Source organism: Plodia interpunctella, chromosome 29, assembly GCF_027563975.2.
Source record: "Plodia interpunctella isolate USDA-ARS_2022_Savannah chromosome 29, ilPloInte3.2, whole genome shotgun sequence".
Taxonomy (NCBI): Eukaryota; Metazoa; Arthropoda; class Insecta; order Lepidoptera; family Pyralidae; genus Plodia; species Plodia interpunctella.
In genome coordinates, this window is record NC_071322.1 from 309,385 (window position 1) to 331,113 (window position 21,729).

The 21,729-nt window shown below is 37.0% G+C and overlaps 2 protein-coding genes across 4 annotated transcripts in view; both read left to right on the forward strand.

Moving 5' to 3' along the window:
• The window catches only part of LOC128682193 (intersectin-2-like), a 37,375-nt gene extending 25,193 nt beyond the window's left edge, over window positions 1-12,182 (forward strand). The window contains exons 19-27 of one of the 3 annotated variants that reach the window (XM_053766782.1): window positions 936-1,040; window positions 1,465-1,527; window positions 3,062-3,194; window positions 4,113-4,260; window positions 6,449-6,606; window positions 7,215-7,350; window positions 9,146-9,235; window positions 10,052-10,160; window positions 10,714-12,182. In XM_053766782.1, coding sequence (XP_053622757.1) covers window positions 936-1,040; window positions 1,465-1,527; window positions 3,062-3,194; window positions 4,113-4,260; window positions 6,449-6,606; window positions 7,215-7,350; window positions 9,146-9,235; window positions 10,052-10,160; window positions 10,714-10,775 — 1,004 coding nt within the window. In that variant the 3' untranslated portion in view covers window positions 10,776-12,182. The remainder of the gene's footprint in view (window positions 1-935; window positions 1,041-1,464; window positions 1,528-3,061; window positions 3,195-4,112; window positions 4,261-6,448; window positions 6,607-7,214; window positions 7,351-9,145; window positions 9,236-10,051; window positions 10,161-10,713) is intronic. The other 2 variants (XM_053766783.1, XM_053766784.1) reach the window with 2 other exon arrangements.
• An 830-nt stretch (window positions 12,183-13,012) lies between these two features.
• On the forward strand, window positions 13,013-17,982 carry LOC128682197 (protein LSM12-like). The gene is made up of 3 exons (XM_053766787.1): window positions 13,013-13,494; window positions 14,138-14,275; window positions 15,969-17,982. Exons 1-3 carry the CDS (start codon window positions 13,192-13,194, stop codon window positions 16,083-16,085), a joined length of 558 nt encoding a protein of 185 aa, XP_053622762.1. The 5' UTR covers window positions 13,013-13,191; the 3' UTR covers window positions 16,086-17,982.
• The last annotated feature ends 3,747 nt before the right edge of the window (window positions 17,983-21,729 follow it).

Genomic DNA, 21,729 nt, shown 5'->3' on the forward strand with positions numbered 1-21,729 from the left:
GTAGAATCAAATATACAGTTTATTTAACTATCTGCTCATCTAGTATCGCAGTGTCCCCGTAGCCCCCGTATATATTTCACTAGGTACATATTTTAGGCGCTATATTAGTGCACTCGTGTCTCGCACCAGCACCTACTTAGTAGTAAAGGCTCCAACTGAAAATCAGTGTATTGCTCCCAGAGTGATATCACCACTGAGTTGTGGCCTTTTGAGATCGCTGCAGCACATGTGTGCTTGTACGATCGGCTGATTGTCAAAAATACACGTGGGGTCCAACAGAAATATAAACTTCAGAATTGTGACAACCGTTTAATGATCAAAATAAGTCAAAAAAACTTTACATATATTGAAGATCTTATAATTTCATGAGCGACACACGACGGCGCGTTCTAAAACTAGATATCGCCATCTAGTGACATAAATATTCAACTTGAATATTGGCGTTTAAACACCTTCACCAAAAAATAAAATAAAACAAATACTTTTTAATGTTGGTGTTCCAACAACATATATATATATATATATATATATATATATATATAGAACAGTTTTGTCTTCGTATTAAAATATGATTGGAATAGTTGGAATAAAAAATCCATAGCGCGTTTAAAATTTAAAGCTCCTGCAACAAAAACACTAGATGGCGCTGTGTGTCGCAGAAGCATTCAGCGCCATCTATAATAAAGCACAGGTTTTTCGCAAATCCCACGGGAACGATAGTTTTCTCCGGGTTGAAAACTACCCCGTGTCCTTCTTAATACTGTTAATTATGTATATGCAAAATTTCAAGAAGATCAGTTGAGTAGACAACGCGTGAAGAGGTAACAAACAAATAAACAAGCTTACTTTCACATTTATAATATTAATTGGAATTATAGCTTCGAAAACATGCGAAAATGAGAGATGTGTGTGCACCACGGTTTGCTTGTCCCCAGGCCAGTCTGGCTGGTTCCCTGAATCGTATGTCGAGGACATTCATGCCTCCTCAGCCTACGCCGCGGAGGTCGTTGAGCCCTTGGAGCCCAAGACTCAACTCGAAGGTAAGACACTCGAAGGTCTACAAATCAGCTTGGGGAAAAAAATACATTTTTTTATGTATGTTTGTAACGCGATAACTTTCGAGCTGTTGGTCTGATTTAGATGAAATTTCAAAGGTATGTAGGATCTGTCAGTAGAATTTTTAAGGGCATCAAAATCGGTTAAGTCGTTTTTGAAATCGTTCCGAAATACCAGTACTTTGTAGCTTTGGTAAATATCATTTAATTTAGAATGTGACGTGAAAAAGTGCCTGTGAAGGCCTAATTTCTGTATAAATTATATGAATTTTGTTTGATTTTGAAACATTCACAATCGTGTGAAAACTCGATCAAAAAAATTTGTTGTGTTCGCGAGCTCCAAGTTCGCAGCGAACAATTAGTTAATATAAAAAGTCAACCTGTATGTGTGTCTGTGTGTCACATATAGGCATAGCGGAGGTGCCAGAGGCTGAGATAGCCAACGATTTGGGTGGAGCCATGCCGGCTGTTGGTGAGTGTCCCATTGTTGTCTCAGGTTATACATAAATTTATATTTAAAAAATGGTAAGCCCTTCTGGCATAATAGGGACCAACACTGTTTGAATGAGTTTCTTTCGGCATTTCTTCTCAGCAGTGGTCGTTCCGAAATGCTAGTAGTTTGTAGCTTTGGTAAACATCATTTAATTTAGAATATGACGTGAAAAAGTGCCTGTGAAGGCCTAATTTCTGAATAAATGATTTGATTTGATTTTGGTTGTAACGCAGCTACGCTTTGTTTGGAATCTCCTTCGATTATTTCGCATGCGCTGGCACATTTGGATCTGCTACTGTCATAAATTTTAAAATTCTAAATCCGCTCGAGCACTTTGACGCGTAAACATTACGATCAAGCTTGCGAGGCAAGAGGGTGGCCGCGATAAGGGTAAGTGCTCCATTTATTAAAAATCTAAACGTGTATACACGTATCACCTAAGCTCTATTTTAGATTTTTAATATATATATATTTTTTAATATATTTATAGCTATAAATATATATATATATATATATATATATATATATATTCACAATAAATGGTGCACTTACCCTTATTGGGTCTGTTCTTATTATTTTATTTAATGTTTATAAATTTATCACGGCCACCCTCGTGCCTCGCTAGCGTGATCGTAATGTTTGTGTATATATATATATATATATATATATATATATATATATATATATATATATACACGTATCACACACACGTATATATATAACACGTATGTATATATATATATATATATATATATATATATATATATATATATATATATATATATATATATATACACACGTATCACCTAAGCTCTATTTTAGATTTTTAATTTATATTTAATTGTTCTAAGTCTTACCTTAAGTTTTATAATAAACTTACTTTGCTACCTACTGCCTAGTGCCTATTCACTATCCAACCCACGATAAAACCCCGACAAGGTGTCTGTCTGTTGACCGTCATAGCACATCGCTCCCACCCAGCAAGATGACGTTCATTCGAAATTGAGCTTTAAAGTGTACTCTGTAGAGTTACTTTGCAATGACAACAAAATAGCGGACTGCTCGCCGCCAACTCTCGCGTTGTCAATATAAAATATGTCTACAGACGACGATTTAAAGCACCATTTTTCGATGAACGTCATCTTGCCGGGTGGGAGCGATGTGCTTTATGGTCAACATGGAAAATCATCTTTTTCAGATTGACCCGGGTCTTGGATGTTTATGAGCTGGTATTAAATAAATAAATAATGTGCAAATCACACAGATTGAGCTAGCCCCAACGTGTTACGAGATACAAACTCAACGATACTATATTTTATAACAAATACATATATAGATGAACATCCAAGACCCGGGCCAATCAGAAAAAGATCATTGTCCATCATGACCCGACCGGGGATCGAACCCGGGACCTCTCGGTTCAGAGGCAAGCACTTTACCACTGCTGCACCAAATTATTCAATATACGAATGAAAAATGTTAATATTTTAAACGTATCTTTCGGTTTACACAGAGGGTGGCGATTTCTATATAGCGGCGTATCCGTACGCGTCCGGGGAGTCGGGTGATCTGACGTTCGAAGCGGGGGAGAGGATCGAAGTGATCAGGCGCGACGGGGACTGGTGGACTGGCAGAATTGGCATCAGGTAACGCCATCTTGGAAGCTCATCCACCATTCTATAACTTTTATCCCCAGACGCGAAAAGAGCTGTGTTATATGTTTTATTTCGCTAAGTACGTCTGTCTGTACGTGGCGCCTTAGCTCTCATCAACGGGTGAAGCGATTTTGATATAGTTTTTTTTTAAATTTGATTATGCTAATTTTTACGCGGTGCGGTTCTTAGATATCTTGTTTGATCGAAATCGGCTCAGCCGTGCAAAAAAATACGCACAGAGCCATCTAGTGTTTTATTGCAGAGTTTCTTTATTAGCATTCAGCGCCACCTATAATAGAATACAGATTTTTCGCAAATCCCACGGGAACAATAGTTTTTTCTCGGATAAAAAAGGTCCCTATGTCCTTCTCCGTACTTCAAACTGCATGTATGCAAAATTTCAAGAAGATTGGTTGAGTGGATAGAGCGTGAATATGTGACAAACAAACTTACTTTCGCATTTATAGTATTACTATGGGATATATCCTAACTAATCTTAATTCTTAACTAATTATCGAAAAGTATCGAAAGTAAGTTTGTTTGTTACATCTTCACGCTCCATCTGCTCAACCAGTCTTCTTGAAATTTCGCATACATGTAGTTTGAGGGTGTTTCTCAGAGCGTTTCGACCGCTCCGACCGCGCAGTCATTACCGTCTGTCAATTTTCTTAAGCAATCATTTTCCAAAATGAATCATTCACGAAATTGACATTACCACAGTATCTATTAATCATTTTAAAGCAAAACTAATTTAAATTTTTCAAATTTTAACAAAGACAACACATTCTTTGTTAAAATTTGAAAAAAGGTCAGCGCAGACGCAGCGAAAGTTCGAAACACACGGAGAAACACCCTTGAACTAATATTATAATATTCGTATTTGTCTTTGAACATCAAGTTGACTTCCAGAACGGGCATATTCCCCTCGAACTACGTGACCAAAGACGCGACGACCACAGACGCTATATCCTCTATACCGGAAGCGGCCGAGCCGGAACCGGAACCGGAACCGGCGACCGCGGCGCCCCCGCCGCAGCCCGCGGCAGAACCTGTACAGGTGACGAATATTAAGTTTATCAGCGACTAGCTGAGTCGAAAATTATTACAGAAATTTAATTGTACAGTCAAAGCGTAACGTTACCTATACAGAAGATGCTCGTACGACTGAAATATATATTTCCTATAGTTTCGCTGGACCATAGTGACTCTTCTTCAGGTGTTCCAGATCTTCCATTTTTATACATCGACAGGAAATGCTCGTCAGGCTGAACAACTTTTGTTAAGGCGTCGTTTCAATATTTCCTATAGTTTAGCTGGACCATCATTGTTCTCCATCAGGTGTTCCAGTTTTCAAAATCATTTATACCCTATATTTTGCCCAGGCTTAATAGCTGTTAATATTAATAAAATCATTCGAATCCGTCTAGTAGTTCCGGAGATTAGCGTGTACAGACAGATTTTTTTCTTCAAATTCTTACTCTATTGCTATGACTCAATCGCCTAATTTTGTTTTTATGTAAATATATATTCAATGTACAGAGTTTTTTTTTCTACTGTTTTATTTTTTTTATATATTGATTTCTTTAAATATGATTTTTCTGGATCTGTATTTGACTGGATAAAAAATAAATTAAGTTATTTAAATAATCAAACACGGTATTTAAATATTCATCGGTTTTATTAATAGGGTAAATAACAAATTTTTGTTTTGATAACAATTTGAAGCCCTTTATATTAATAGAAACTCCAGTGAAAAAATTACTGTGATAATGATAATTCTTCACAAAAATAAAATCATACATTTTCGGACGCGTCCGTACCGTCCATACTGAATGATACTCTAACGTGACGTCACGATTGAGCGATAACTTTGCGAAAAAAGCTGTTTGTTCGACAACTAAACGCCTTTGACACAGTGGGTGAAGTGCGGGTTCGCTGCGTCTCACTTCGTATCGATTCGATGGTGAGATGTGATGTGTAAACCCGCACTAACCCCTACGACCTCGGTGGCGCAGTGGTGAAGTGCTCGCCTCTGAACCGAGAGGTCCCGGGTTCGATCCCCGGTCGTGTCATGATGGAAAATGTACTTCTTCGGGTCTTTCTCAAATTCAAAATTCTTTATTCAATATATAGGTGATTGTTAAGGCCTTTAGTCTCATTCATAATATTTACTTTTAATTATCTGTGGGTTTTTATACCTCACTTGCTTTGTCATTGAAAAAATACAAAAATTCATACAGTTTTCTCCAATTTTATTTCTTATTTTATTTAAAAGCTTCGTTTCCATTTATTAACAATGATATACATCACTTATTGACGTCAAAATAAATTACTTTAACTAAGTGTATTTGTAATATGTATTTGTTATAAAATATAGTATCGTTGAGTTGGTATCCCGTAACACAAGTCTCGAACTTGCTTTGGGGCTAGCTCAATCTGTGTGATTTGTCCTGATATATTTTATTTTTATTTTATTTTATAGGAAGACCAACATTTGTATAAACAATTAAACATAAAACTAGATAGCAAAGAAGCCAATAGGGTATATTACGCAAAGCTCAGCGCAGATGGCGCTACTGGTACAACTAAGGTACACAAACATTGCCCCAATAGAGGCAATAAGCGCCAATTTTCAATATTGTTGCAGATTTACGACCAAAAATACCTTGCGTAGTAGATCGTGGTGCGAGTTTAAAGGAAAAAGCAAGGATTTAGTGAATTATCCTGAAAATAATAACAGTATTTTAGGTTTTGTTCTGAATTATTTGGTCAACTGTGGTCATAAACTGATATAAACTTGATTTTCACTGAAGATCTTACCTGTATGAAGTCCATATTTTAATAAGTCTTCACGTGTGAAGTGTTCCGAGCTTCTTTTCGACAGTTTACTGGCTCGAAAACTTTACAGCGCGAGGCGTATCCCATAGTTTTCGAAGTTTTTTTATCTTATTGAAAACGATTTTTCCCAATATTTCGTCACCCGAATATGCTACATTGTTGTATATTTTCACAAACGAATGCTTACACAATGAAAATATTAACAAAGTACTCTAAAATAAACGTTTCAATCGACACAGCAAAAGGCGGCAAAGCTTTTGTGTACCTAACATACAGTGCTGTGCTCCGGCGGGACAAATGTGCACCAATACTCCCTATTAAAGGCCCTCACAAATGAAAAACTAAATAATTACACTAGAACACAAAACTGATTTATAACATATGATTGATTGAGTGTCCCCGGACAGGAGCAGAAATCGTCGACGCCAGTGTGTGCGGAGGTGTCCTCGATCACGTCCGCGCCGCGGCCGCCGTCCGCCGCGCGCCGCGACTCCGGCCGCGACTCCGCCGCCGCGCGCCGCAAGCCGGAGGTCGCTCAGGCTTTGGCGGCGTTCACCGCCACCAGGTATGCGTTTTTACAATCCGCTTTATGTGCCCTACTTGTCTGTGTGAGTTTGATTGTGATCATGTGGTTCAGTGGTTTCGGTGATATGAGAGCACAAAAATATAGTAATGTTATTCTGCGATGTGATTTTGCGGTTTTTACCACCACCAGATATATGTTCGAATAATCTATACAGGGTCACTGGTATCTGACGCATAACATTCCAAAGGCGCATGAGGTACATAGAGACTGACATCTTTTGTTCTACGACTTTACAATAATAAATACAAAAAAAAAAAGTTTTAATGTCGTTTCTATAAACCGTTAACTCTATGTTCGACTCCGCTACATAACGCTGCTGCGCTGTCTCGTGTCGCTCGGCTGTTGCATACAGTTAACACGTGTACACTCGCTAATCAGATTGTATTTTTTTATATATGAAAAAAATAACTACGAATCCCGAAAAGTCGTAGAATAAAAGTTGCTCGTTTCGATGTACCCGAGTAGTCTTTAGGAGGTTTTGAGTTTGATACCAGAAACTCTGTATAATGTGTGCTTTGTGTGTAAAATCTTCTTTTTTGAAGGACACAGTGAGTCGCAAGTTACTGTATTGCATCCGTCTCTTTCAGCTCTGAGCAGCTGTCCCTCACTAAAGGGCAGTTGCTGATCGTCCGCAAGAAGGCGGACAGCGGGTGGTGGGAGGGGGAGCTGCAGGCCAAAGGTCGCAACCGGCAAGTGGGCTGGTTCCCCGCCAGCTACGTCAAGGTAGCCTGACAGTTTGTAGCTTTGGGCGAAATCAATTAAAATCATTTATTCAGAAATTAGGCGTTCACAGGCACTTTTTCACGTCATATTCCAAACAAGGTACTTGCATACCAAATTTCAAGCAAATCGATCCAGTAGATTTCGTTGTGTGATGCGCGTTCAGACAGACAGACAAAAATTTCCAAAACTGTATTTTCCTCATCTATATCAGTAACTAAGTATATTCCATGAAGAATTTTAAAAAAATATCCAATGTACAAATTTGGCCTTTCTTCAATTTTATTATATATATTGATTAAATAATATTTACCAAAGCTACAAACTGAATATTTCGGAACGACCACTGCTGTGAAGAAATGCCGAAAGAAACTCATTCAAACAGTGTTGGTCCCTATCATGCCAGAAGGGCTTACCATCTTTTAAATATAAATTTATGTATATCTTTTTATCAGTAATATAACAATGTAAGTACACAATAAAGTACATGGTCAAAAGGTATACTGAAACATATTATGATTGTGATCAAGTGCTGATGAAAGGAATATATACATATATATATATGTATAATTAACCAACTTTTAAATAAGAGATCGAGCTGACCAGTTCCCCCCGGCAGCACCCGTTCACGAGTTGACGCGCGAGTCAGCCATCGCGGAGCGACCGTGTTTTCGATATCTTAAGTAAAAATAATCGTATTTTCCAATTGATCCAAGATCCGTCTCGGATTATCGACATTTTAAGGATCTTTGTAAGGTGTTGCGTGTGAGGGATATGTAGACTGCGTAACAGAAACATTGGTAGATAACATATATGTTTTTACCCGAGCGAAGCCGGGACGGGCAGCTGGTTAGATATATATGTTACTGTAAAAGCCCGTACACAGGTAAATTTTAGGTTTTTTCAGAAAATCTTAGGATTTACCGGCATGGGTTGGTAAATGTAAAGATTTGTAAATAATTGACGATTTTTTCTGGCTTTTGCCATTGGAATTTAGTATATGCTAGGTTTTGCTACTGACGGCTGGCAAATGTTGGTTTTTGGAATAAAACAATGAGTAATTCTTATTAACCATTTATTTTTCAGTCAAAACCTTACATATTTTTATGTAGGTATCATAATTATGAGAGTAATTAATTAACTAAGTAATTAGTCAAATCCTTAGCTATTTTCAATTATTTTCATTTGGTAAGTATTGTTATTTATAAATGTTTTTATATTTTTAAATGTAAAGTTACACCTTACCTTTAAAATACTTGTTAAATTGTAAAAAAAAATAACAAAAGTAAAATTTTTATTTTCTCAACATTTACCGCGTCTTTGATGTAAATCTTAAGATTTACCAAGTGAATGGTGGTAAAAGTTCGAATCGCAAAATTGTTCGGACTTTTACCATTAAGAGTTGGTAAATCTTAGGTTTTACTGGAATATCTAAGGATTTACCTTAGTTGCGTGCTTTTACAGTATTAAAAGCACGAACTAAGGTAAATCCTTAGATATTCCAGTAAAACCTAAGATTATATATATATATGACGACCTCGGTGGCGCAGTGGTAAGGTTCTAGCGACTGAAGCTAGAGGTCCCGGGTTCGATCCCCGGTCGGGTTATGATGGAAAATGATATTTTTCTGATTGGCCCGGGTCTTGGATGTTTATCTATATATGTATTTGTTATAAAATATAGTATCGTTGAGTTAGTATCCCATAACACAAGTCTCGAACTTACTTTGGGGCTAGCTCAATCTGTGTGATTTGTCCTAATATATTTATTATTTATTATTATTATATATATGTTACAGATCCTACAATCATCAGGTCGCACCTCTGGCAGAACCACGCCAGTTCTCTCGAAGGTGGACGCGATGCCGTCTGAAACTGTCATCGACAAGGTGATCCTTACTATTCATCCCGCAGCCCCTCGTCTACCAGATACTTGACACGGTGGTGGTGTAATGGTTGAGATCCTGTGTGTGTGTGTGTGGTTAAGAAGCCTGTGGATCGAAAGGTCTCAGATTCGTATCCTACTCGTGCCACACGAGTTTGTATACCAATCTGACTGATATATAGTAGTTTTCATCGACCACCACTTGCTTCCGGCGAAGGGAAACATCGTGAGGAAACCTGCACACTGGTGGACAGTTTAGTTCACTAGTGTGTGTGCGACTACCTACCGCTAGATGGCGGCGAGTAGTCGTAAAAGTCATATCAGATGCCTTTAGGCGACGCTTGAATAAATTCTGACACCAGTGTTAGCGATAACACACTCGATATGATGATGATCAGATACCGTACTCGTACAGTACCAGTTGTTTCTCAGGGCGTGTCGACCGCCGCGGCCGCGCTGTCATACGATCTATCAATTTTCTTGATGAAGGAATAATTTCCAAAATCAATCATTCATGAAAATTTACATTACCAACAGTACAGTAAAACTGAATCTTGTCTCTGTTAAAATTTGAAAAATTGTCGAATTCCCACGGACATATGTATATTTCCAGGACGAAAGTTTAGTATCCTATGTCCTTCTCCACACTTCAAACTACATGTATGCAAAATTTCAAGAAGATTGGTTGAGTAGACAGAGCGTGAAGAGGTGACCAACAAAACTTACTTTCGCATTTATAACATTGGTTAAAATGACCATACAAGATGGCCGTATGCCTGTTTGCCTGGTGTGTAGTATAAAAACAATTCGCTGCACGCAGGTGATAGCCCTGTACCCGTACGCAGCTCAGAACGCGGACGAGCTCAGCTTCGAGAAGGACGACATCATCGCAGTCACCGACCGCAGCCAGGACCCCGCCTGGTGGCAAGGTACGTGTATACTGTAATATTATGAAGAGTTTGTGAGTTCGTATGTTTGAGGCGGGCAATCACTGAAACTAAAGGAACCGATTACAAACATTCTTTCACCATTAGAAAGGTACATTGCTGTAGGCTATATTTTATCTCAAAACTCCCACGGGAGCGAAGCCGCGGGCAACATCTAGTCGTAAATAAATATATATATATATTATATATAATATATATATATATATCCCGCGATGATAAGTACCCTATGTCCTTCTCCGTACTTCAAACTGATTGTTACTTTACAATAACTAGTTTTGTTACTATAACTGTAAATAATAAATTATTAACAAGTAGGTAACAAACAAAACTTACTTTCGCATTTATAATGTTAGGATGAAGACACGCACACACACACATGTTATGTGAAATAATGAAAACAAAGCTAAAAATTGGCAAAACGTCATCGCTTGTCCCGCCAAAACTTAAAAAAAAAAAAAAATAGTCGCTCTCAAGCTAAGGTCAAACAACGTACACAGCCAATATATATATTTTTTAATATGTTGTTTTTTTTCAGGCGAACTACGAGGCATGACCGGCTTGTTCCCTAGCAACTACGTCACCAAGCTGGTCAACTAAAAAACTACCAAAAATAGTAGGAAAAGTAGTTTATTGCAATGATAGTATTACCGTATTATTGGAACGTTCACTATATTCTGTAATCGTTTAAATATAACTTGTCATAATATTTAGCGAAATTTACGCATACACATTTGAGTTTACCATGAAGTTAAGTAGGTACAGTCTGCAAGAAAAAGATAAATTTTTTCTTAACAATTTCCTTTTTTTGCCATTGCAACACTAAACAAAAGACCGGTTGATAACCACCCAGTGTTGCCAGCCATCAGGTGACAGCACTATCGTTCGATATTAATTTCTTCACTTTAAGTATTCCCAAGAACATTTTGATAGAAAGTACATGTATTGCTATCTCTTTTTTCTGTAACTTGACCTCTTATGTAGTGAAAGGTATAACTATATGGAGAATACACTTTATAGGTATATATACATATTCTATCAGTACATGGGGTAGAGAGGTCGGGCTACCAATGATATGTACATATAGCAATTCCATATGTATTATATATTTGTGATCCATAGGTCCGTTTTTAATATCCAGCTCGAAGGACCACAAACGGCATTTATAATAAAATACATACACAAAATACATGTAATTTATTATTACAAGAGCAACGCGTGAGCACATCTAACAGTAAAATGGAAGAGGAAGTGACATTTACACTATTGAAAATATTGATTACAGTGTTAGAAAAATATTGCTATCAACAATATGTGTTAGTTTACCATAAACAATTTATTTTTCTTAAACATCTTGCATTGAAAAGTTTATAGAGTACTGACTCCAGTATGATCTATAGCTTCATGCGGTGTAGAATGTGTTTTATTTTAGCTTGATGCACATGATCCAAAAAATTTAAGTACTCCACTCCAATTATTTGTCTAATCGTATTGCTATCTCGAGTGTTGCGGAAGATGAAAGACAATATTATTGGATGGAGAATTTGATATGGTGTATTAGAGTGAAGGAAAGCACAAATATACTGATTATATATAATATATAATATACTTAAATCTGATTATTTAAATATACATAGATACTCTCTCCTAAATTATTATAGATAATGAACCGTTTCAGTCCATATATATGGTGTCCTTATGTCACTTTTCAAACTGACATTGACAGAATGAGACAACTTTTTTTTTAAAGAAGAGGATTACATTTTCAGCCATACAAAAACAAATATATTTCCCTTACATATATATCAAACTGTATACAGAGAAAACAGCTCAATATGTACCTTAGAAATGATCTATCTCACTTCCGCACATAATTATTCATAAAATATTAATTGTTATACTCTCATTCCATTGTTATTATTAAGTACAAATGTTGACAGTTGTGTGAGTGTCGCCATTTTATTAGTGTATGTAGCAGTTTCTTGAATAAAGATGTTAGTTGCTTTATGATGTTGTTTTATTTTTTATACAACGATAATTACAAGGTACATTTTACAGCCAAGATAGCTATGAAAACGGATGTTTAACGAACTCCATTTTTGACATTGCAATACCAAAATGATCAAGACTTGTTGTGTTGCAGCCAACAGGAGACAGCGCCCTCATCTCTAGCAGACTGTACTGCACATGCAACTAACAAATGAACCATATATCGCCATTGTTTATTTTTTTGTTAAAATATAAAATGGCAAATTTTTGTGATTACTATGTTCTCACACGGTTGGAATGTTGCTGAAATATTCTAAAGCAGATATAGGGCTCCATGGCTCCTTTGCTACGACGTAGCACTTTGCCGCTCCGTTATTTGCCAGTCTGTTCCAGTTTGCGCCCGGGCGTCAATCCATCTCTATTCCGAAGTAGTACGACTATAGTGTAAATCTTTTATTGCAAATTACTGCTTCCTATTAGAGAATTATAAAATTAAAAACAATAAAATATTATAGTTATTTTTTAAATAATACTAGGGAGAATGTATATAAATTTTCAGGAATAAATTGTCTAGATAACTGAAAACTGCATCAAAATCCGTTGCGTGGTTTAAAAGAAGAAAGTGTAGAAGTGGGCAATTTTGTTTTATTACTTCCTCAATTTATCTCCATGGCTTTCGTTACTTTTGTATTGAAAGACGAAAAAACTTTTACTAAATATGGGCCTAAGTTATTTCGTCTGGCAACACTTAGCTAAAGCACAATCCCACGGCACGGCACGTGGGGTTTTTTTCTGTAGTCTGTCGCATTCGCTGTTATAATACCAAAACAAAAACGAAACGTTTGAAATTTGTTAACAAAACGCAAAATCACCAATCACTTTTTAATCTGCGACATCTGTCAGTCAAATCTCAATGGCGGACGTTGATCACAGCAACAAAACATTTTAGCACGTTTATTAAAATTTGTCGACACAACCAGCGAGCTACATGCGAAATATTGCACTATTGTAAAACAGAAGTTCAAAAATGTCCACTGTCGTGTCGGACTGCTTCACAATCGGGAGTATTGTGGCCACCAGAACGTGTTACAACGAAGAAATTGAAGGCGAGGTTTTAGCATTTGATCCTCAGACGAAGATGCTGATACTGAAATGTCCATCTTCCAGCGGCAACCCGAAGCGCCACGATGTCAACATTGTCAACTTATCTCTCGTCAGCGACGTCCAAATCAAGAAAGAAGTGACGACAGTCCCGGAGCCTCCCCAGAGTCTCAATCTCCATAGACTAAACACTAGGGTTAGAAATTCTATTGAGAATAAGAAAAGATTAGTAAGTGTTATGTTTTTATGCTTTTTTTATCTGTAGAAGTCTGATTAGTCTTTAGATATGATAGGATGATGAAATAAGGTCAACTTTTTCACATGTTATTTGTTCCCAAAAAAAAAAAACAAGCTAACATAGCCAAATTGTATAGAATATTTCTATACAACTTTCCACCTCTACATATGCTCTCGGCAGCAAAAGGTCATAAAGGTCTTGTTTCCTCACATGTTGTTTCACTTGTATGAATGAAACAAAAGATGTGTATAAAATACCATGCCTGCTAAGAGGCAATAATCTCCGTCGTTCTGCCTTAGAATAGCTATCTTCCTGGATGTCATTGAGGTGACGAAAGGAAAAATACCCTTCAATGGGAATAGAGTCGTCCCAATGTCATGTTAGAGTGTTAAATATTGAAACAGCAGTCCACTATGGACTGGTCCAGAAGTAAATACTTTTATTAGTGAGGTGGAATGTCTTTTGTTAGCATCGTGGTTTTGACTATGGTTCCTACTACAGAGTGGATGGCTTAGATCCCTTGGCCTTTCCATATTGATAAACTAAACAAAAAAAAAAAAAAAGGATGACTATGGTTCCTGGCTGGTTATAAAACCATTTGCAAGTATTTAACATTGAATGTCTGATTTTGTAGGTGACAGCGCTAGCGGCCTGCCTGGACCCGGAAGGCCAGAAGTTGTTCCTGGCCATCACGAGGGTGATCGACGACGTCACATGGGTCGGACAGAATATTCGCATCTATAATGAAGTCACAATCACACCACCTTACAAGGTATGTACATAAGGTAGTTTTCCGCAGTTAGGCAGGCCTTCTGTCTGGGCCCTTTCTTGCGAGCCAACACAGCTCCTTCAGGAAACACGGCACTGCCGATGCCTAGTAAAATCTGTCACAAAAGTAAACAAAGCGGATTTTTAAAGAAATACTTTTTTTGCCATTACAATACCAAATCCTTATAATATTATAAAACAAAGTCCTTTACCACGTCTGTCTGTATATTTGCGATAAACTCAAAAACTACTGCACGATTCACCAATAGATAGAGTGATTCCTGAACAAAGTTTAGGGGTATAATTTATCATGATTCTACCCGAGCGAAGCTGGGACGGGCCGTTAGTAAAATATAATATATAGAGTCAAGATTGGTTGATAAACAGAGTGTTGCTATTGCAACCAATAGAGACGCAGCCTTATGCAATAAACTTAAAAACAAAGGATTTTTGTAGATTTTTCACCAATAGACTGTCTGATCCCTGAGAATGTCTCAGTCACTAGGTGTAAAATTTGTTAAGATTTTTACCAGAGCAAACCTGACTTGCATAAATTAAAATATACTTTTTAGGAAATCACTTTCTTGGTCTATAAATGTTTTAACTTGGAATAGAAAGTAAGAAAGAATGTAGAAAAAAAAAAGAAGAATGTATAGGTAATTAGGTAATATATTGCAAGTGGCGCAGTGGTAAAGTTCTTGCCACTGAACCGAGAGGTCCCGGGTTCGATCCCCTGTCGGGTCATGATGGAAAATGATCTTTTTCCGATTGGCCCGGGTCTTGGATGTTTATCTATACATGTATTTGTTATAAAATATAGTATCGTTGAGTTAGTATCCCGTAACACAAGTCTCGAACTTACTTTGGGGCTAGCTCAATCTATGTGATTTGTCCTAATATAAATTACAACATTTAAAAAAAATTAAAAATTATGTAGGTTTTATCTAATACTAACATTTTCCCGCAGTTTCGCCCGCGTCCGCTCACGAATTATTGTCAATATCTCGGATTATAAGCAATATATGAAACCTATACCAGATTTTAAGTTATATACCGCTATACAACTATGAAAACCGCATCAAATACCATCCAGTAGTTTTAGTGTGATGCGCTAACATACAAACAAAAATTTTAAAAAATGTTTTGGCTTCTATTAGTCTCATAATTTTGACGACCTCCGTGGCGCAGTGGTAAGGTTCTAGCCACTGAACCGAGAGGTCCCGGGTTCGATCCCCGGTCGGGTCATGATGGAAAATGATCTTTTTCTAATTGGCCCGGGTCTTGGCTGTTTATCTATATATGTATTTGTTATAAAATATAGTATCGTTTAGTTAGTATCCCACAACACAAGTCTCGAACTTACTTTGGGGCTAGCTCAATCTGTGTGATTTGTCCTGATATATTTATTTATTTATTTATTTATTTATTTTATAAAGACCCACCATAATTCATTCATCCCCTCACACAGCTCAGCTCACATACAGTATATTATAATACTAGATATTGCCCGGGGCTTCGCTTCTGTGGGAATTTTGAGATAAAATATAGCCTATAGCAATCTTGGATAAGTACATTTCTAGTGGTGAAAGAATTTTTGAAATTGGTTCGGTAGTTTCAGATATTACCCGCCTCAAACATACAAACTCACAAACACTTACCTCTTTATAATTTATAAATAATTTTGTTTTCTCTTGCAGGTAGAAAATGTCATAGGAGATCTTGATTCGAAACCATATAATTACATAAAAAAGGTTGTGGAGAAACATTGGCGCGACCAAAGAGAGCATTCGGCCAACTGCAGTCAACACCAATAAGCGGACAGACAGACAGACAGACAGGCGCAAGATTTAACTGAAACTATTTGAAGGCGAGAATCTTCATACTAAGGAAGATTTGTCATTATATTATGTTACTTACTTTACTTTTTTTTAAAGTTCCGTTTTTTTTTTTAAATTCACGCAGATTATAAATTTTAATGTGTCAAATATAAGGCTACGAAGGGGAGATTCTTCTTATAGATGATGGGCTAACAACCTGTCACTGTTTAATCTGAATTCCACCGAGCACGCCGCACAATTGGCAGTGGCGTTCTGAGTTCCGCTCCTCGGTCTATTCTGTCACGTAGTGGGTGAAGACATGATTTTGCATCTGTCTTTTGTTGGCATTTTTAAAATAACAGCCTTCATGAATTGACCCTTAAAATAATTTCAGTTGAAATTTACGCCTCATAACAATATGCATGAAAAGGTACCTCATATAGAATGCACTCGGGCAGAAAATCATTTAAAATGTTTGGTACCTTTTTAATACAATTGTTTTTAAAATCGAATATATTCACAATTATATATTTTTATTTCTTTACGTACGTATCATTTGACTTCACTCGTTCGCATAACAGATTTTTTATCATTCACATATCAGATAATTTACATAAATGAATATTACGCAAAGAAGACTGCACCAATGTCGGAGCACTTGCAAGAACTTTTTGATACAAAATGTAATGGTATCTCTTTCATTATGAGTAATATACATATTATAGCTTATACTAGCAGCCCGTCCCGGCTTCGCTCGGGTGAAAGGCCTACACCCAAACCTTCCTCAGCACTTAGATTATCTATTGGTGAAAACCGCAAGAAAATCTGTGCAGTAGTTTTTGAGGCAGACATGACGCGGCAGAGGACTCATGTAATTATATCAAACAGTTGTACCTTTCACCGCGCCAGGAGAGATCGGATCAGACGAAAGAGATAGCAATATACGTACTTTTGCATCGAAAGCAGTTCTCAGCAGTGCGGTACCAACATCACCCGTTGCCATGTTAATATCAATTGTAGTCGTGGAACTGTCAATGTCAAAATTAGCTGTTGCTGCTCTCTTGCGTGATAACGCCGCAAAAATAAAAACTCCCTATAGGTACAGTAAACAGCGTATCAACCTGCCCAAATTCATTGCAAACTCGCCGCAATTACCGCGCAATAGAGTTTAATGAAGGGTAACTTGATGTGCTGTTGACTGTACCTAACTTTTGAAATCATTCCGGAATGATTGAAATATATTTTTGCATGACGTTGGAACAAACATAACAATATGTTTTATTATTGCTGGCAATACAATAAATGAGAACAAGTATTTTTTTTAATCATGAAAATTATTACTCTTTAAATTTGATTGTAAATGACATGGTTTTTTGACGCTAATATAAAATAAATTGTGTAGAATAGATTCAGTACGAAATAGTCTTCAAAGTTCTATCCAACCATTAAAAAATCCAATTTTTTTTTCTGTATTGTAAAATTGTATTTTAACTTCTTCATATTATTATCAAAAGTTAATTGCTGAAAAAAAACATGTCATTTCGGAAAATAAATTCATTCAATGCACTTATAAAATCCCAACAATGAAATTTTAGTTTTCTACTATACTGATATTGTTTTTTTTTTGTTTTTAACTCCAAATATTTTTCACTGGTCTCACTGCCGTGACAAAACATGTAGTAATCCTGTCGTGCTAAATTTATTTGATTTCGCCTAATCATCGATATAACTTTTCGGTTTAAATTGAAAAAAAAAAAAATCTACATAAAAAGTACTTGTCATGGCGTTTATCCATTGAAATAATAAAATTTGGAGTTTTATATGTAGTGAGTACTATTTATATGTTGGATTAAGTAAAATAGAGAAAAATATTGAAAAAAAATCTGAAAAATTATTTATTGTTTCATTTTTTGGCCCGATATCCTGAAATTGGTGAGATAAATTGAGACGTTTATGAAGAAAGCAGACGATTATGTCTCATATCGGCTGTGGCGCCACGAACATTAAATTTCTTGCACCCAGCCTAAAGAATAGGCTGTGATTTTACGACCGGCCGCATGTTTGCGTCAGTCCTCGGCTGAATGCTATTGTTGCTTCATCATCATCATCTCAGACACATTGTAACCGGAATTGATAGTTCCATGTTGACCGGCGGAGTGGCCAATGACAGATGGAATGGCCAAATAAAAAGCACTGGTAATAAAAATGTGTGAGAAGGTGGAAGGGCGCTGCACAGTAAACACAGACTCTGTACATTTTAATTCCTTAAAAATAATACAGTTACCACTTTAATGTGAATTGAATATTTTTTTTAAAGTATACGCATCGAGGCATATGTGTGTCTGTTCGTGGTATAATTCGACAATGGAATACTTCTAAATTGGCTAATAAACGAAAATACCTCAGGAAATAGCTGCTCTTTGGCTTTGGTCGTGTTTTGGCTCAATCAAGTCGAAGAATCATGAAGAAGTGTGTGCAGTGCAGTGTAGTGGTTTTTGTGCAACAGTGCTTTTCACTTATAAATCTATATAAGTACTTAATTGGTTATTTTATTCAATTGGTTGTTTTATAACAACTACTGGCTGAAGGTGTCTTTAAAACCAACAATCGATATTCACCATCATATGATTAAATATCAGCTGGTTATTATGTTCCGATAAACAATTTCATCGTCATCGTCATCAATAAAATGGTCCAGTAGTCAACGCGTCTTGCTTCTGATCTGCGGGTTACGAGTTCGAATCTTAGTCTGTAGTTAGTTGTCTTTACTAGTTATGTTTTTCTTTTTATTATCATTAAAATATTACATTTATATTATTGATTGTGTTTTTTTTATGGACATGTTATGAACTGGAATGCAAATGTTTTACATGAATAATTTTTTGTCTTCATTGTTATTATTATTTTTGTGATTATAGGAATTAAATTATAATGACGATTTGCAATAAATTCATATTATTTCAAGATTATTGTGACTGAATTATAAATGTATTTAGGCAATTGACAGTTTAACTTTTTATTTTATATCTGGTTGACTTATATGAAACATTAATATAATTAATAATTAAAAAAATGTATATTGTAATTGGATTATTATATTTCTGAGCGATTGATTTAATATAAATACTGTCATTGTAACGAGTTTGGAAATTATATTAATTTAATGCATGGTGTTGCATGTTATTTATTATTATTTGTTTTTTTTTTTTTTTTACCTTTATAATGTCACTACCAGACCCAGCTCCTGCTGCAGTGTCGCCTGTAGCTGGCCCCACGGTTCTTTCTTTAGATTCTTACCAAAAGTGTGAGCAGTGTGATCGCCCGCGTTTTTTTAAAGGACGTAGGGGTCTTAATGTACATATTTCTCGGGTTCATAAGGCTTCATCTTCATCGGTATCAAGTTCTAATCACAGGTCCAATACTGATGGGCCTCCTCCTTTATTGGCAGTTTCCGGTCCAGGTGATAGTCACCATCCGGAGGGTGTGTTTTGGGCTCTTTTGTCTAAGTACAAAAAATGTTTGCCAGTAGTCAAGAGAATCCCCAGGGGTGCAAGATTGTCGGTTGCAACAGCTTTAAAAAAAGTTATCGACAATATCATTGTGACCAACAGTATAGAAAGCTGGGAAGGCTTATTGTCTTTTGCTTTCAGAATTTTGCATGTACACGGTGAGGAAGGACGTTCATTTTCCCTAACCCAACTCATAAAATCGAATTGTTGTCAACATGATCATTGTCTAGTTAGTATTGGGGATGCGCAACGCTTTATAAATAGGTCCAACAATGTTCTATTTGGCAGGATTAAGAGAATTGAGAATAAGGTTAGCGATGGGGATGTGAGGGGGGCAGCTCATTTGATTTTTTCCAATGATGCTCTTGCTCCAGAAACTGATGAAACCTTTGAATCCTTGGTGAGAAAACATCCTCAAAATACAACGCGTAATCTTCACCCGGATCCTCCTGTAGATGCAGACCATAACCTACAAATTTCTGCTGATCAAGTATTGGAATCTCTTAATTCTTTTAAAGGTGGATCTGCAAGCGGTCTGGATGGCTTATCACCACAGCATTTGAAAGACCTTTTGTGTGGTGCCACTGGTGATACGGGCCGCGCTTTACTGCAGAGTTTGGTTGCGCTCATTAATTTAATGTTGGCCGGTAAGGTTCCCAATGAAGTAGCCAGGATTTTGTATGGGGCTAATTTATGTGCCCTCGTCAAAAAGGATGGTGGTATACGTCCGATAGCAGTAGGTTGCACAATAAGAAGATTGGCTTCCAAAATTGTTTGCAAAAATGTTTTCATTACTTTGTCTTCATTATTTCAGCCTAAGCAGTTAGGTTTTGGAGTGAAGGGTGGCTGTGAGGCTATGGTACACTCTGCTAGGACTTTTATCAATTCTGCTAATAGTGAGGTTTTGTTAAAACTTGATATATGTAATGCTTTTAATTCAATTGATAGAGGTGTTTTCTTGCGAGAAGCTAGAGAGCACATTCCAGATATTTATTCATATTTGTGGCAATGTTACGGTACACCATCAAATCTTGTCTACAAGGATAAACTTATAAAATCTGTAACAGGTTGTCAACAGGGAGATCCTTTAGGACCTGCCATATTTAGTCTCGGTATAAACCCTATAATATCTACTCTCAGTTCTCCTCTAAATATGTGGTATTTAGATGATGGGACCTTGGGTGGGAACGCTGAGACCGTAAGGGCGGACTTGGAGACTTTGATTCATAGTTTTGAAGAGGTAGGGTTAAAACTAAATTTCTCCAAGTGCGAACTATACATAGGCGATTCCTTTGCAGATTCAGACAGAGACAATATTTATTCAAGTTTTCTAGCAGTAGCTCCTGGATTGACTTTGGTGAATGGGGATAGTTTACGTATTTTGGGTGCCCCGGTGTTGGAGGGTTCTGTTGAGAATTTCGTAAATGAACAGGTCATTAAATTTAATGCGTCTTCAGACCTTTTATTTAAAATTAATCCTCACATGGCTTACTTTATTATAAAATTCTGCCTCTTTGTGCCCAAGTTTACTTATGCTATACGGTGCTCGTTATTGTGGAAGCATCACAATCATCTAGAAGTCCTTGATGAACTTATTAAAGTTTCACTGGTAAGAGTGATCAATTCTGAAATAAATAGCGAGGCCTGGCAGTTTGCCTCACTACCAGTTCGTTTTGGAGGCATAGGCGTGCGTAAAGTATCTGATGTGGCTCTTCCAGCCTTTTTGTCCTCCGCTCATGCGGCATCCTCATTATGTGGTAGGATTCTGTCCCCGTTATCGGGTCCCATTGAGGTGTGCGGCTTGAGCGAGGCTGAGGAGGTATGGCGGTCAATTAGTTCGGAGGAGTTACCACTAAACAGAAGTTCACAGCGACAGTGGGACAATCCTTTATGCAAGGCCATCCAGGAGAGGACTCTGTCTCAGTGCAGCCGTTTGGAGGATCGTGCTCGCTTTCTAGCTTTAATGGAGAAAGAGTCTGGTTATTGGCTTCGGGCACTCCCATCAAAACATGTAGGCACTCTTTTAGACAAAACCACTTTTACCTTGGCTATGGGACTTCGCTTGGGTGCGAAAATAAATCAACCCCACATTTGTCAATGTGGTATGGCCGTTAACAGTTTCGGCCATCATG

Bases quoted from the DNA above. Each gene is read 5' to 3' on its own strand.
- LOC128682197 (XM_053766787.1), top strand. From the start codon at position 13,192: ATGTCCACTGTCGTGTCGGACTGCTTCACAATCGGGAGTATTGTGGCC. The intron at 13,495-14,137 runs GTAAGTGTTATG...CTGATTTTGTAG, and splicing joins TTGAGAATAAGAAAAGATTA to GTGACAGCGCTAGCGGCCTG. The intron at 14,276-15,968 runs GTATGTACATAA...TTTCTCTTGCAG, and splicing joins CAATCACACCACCTTACAAG to GTAGAAAATGTCATAGGAGA.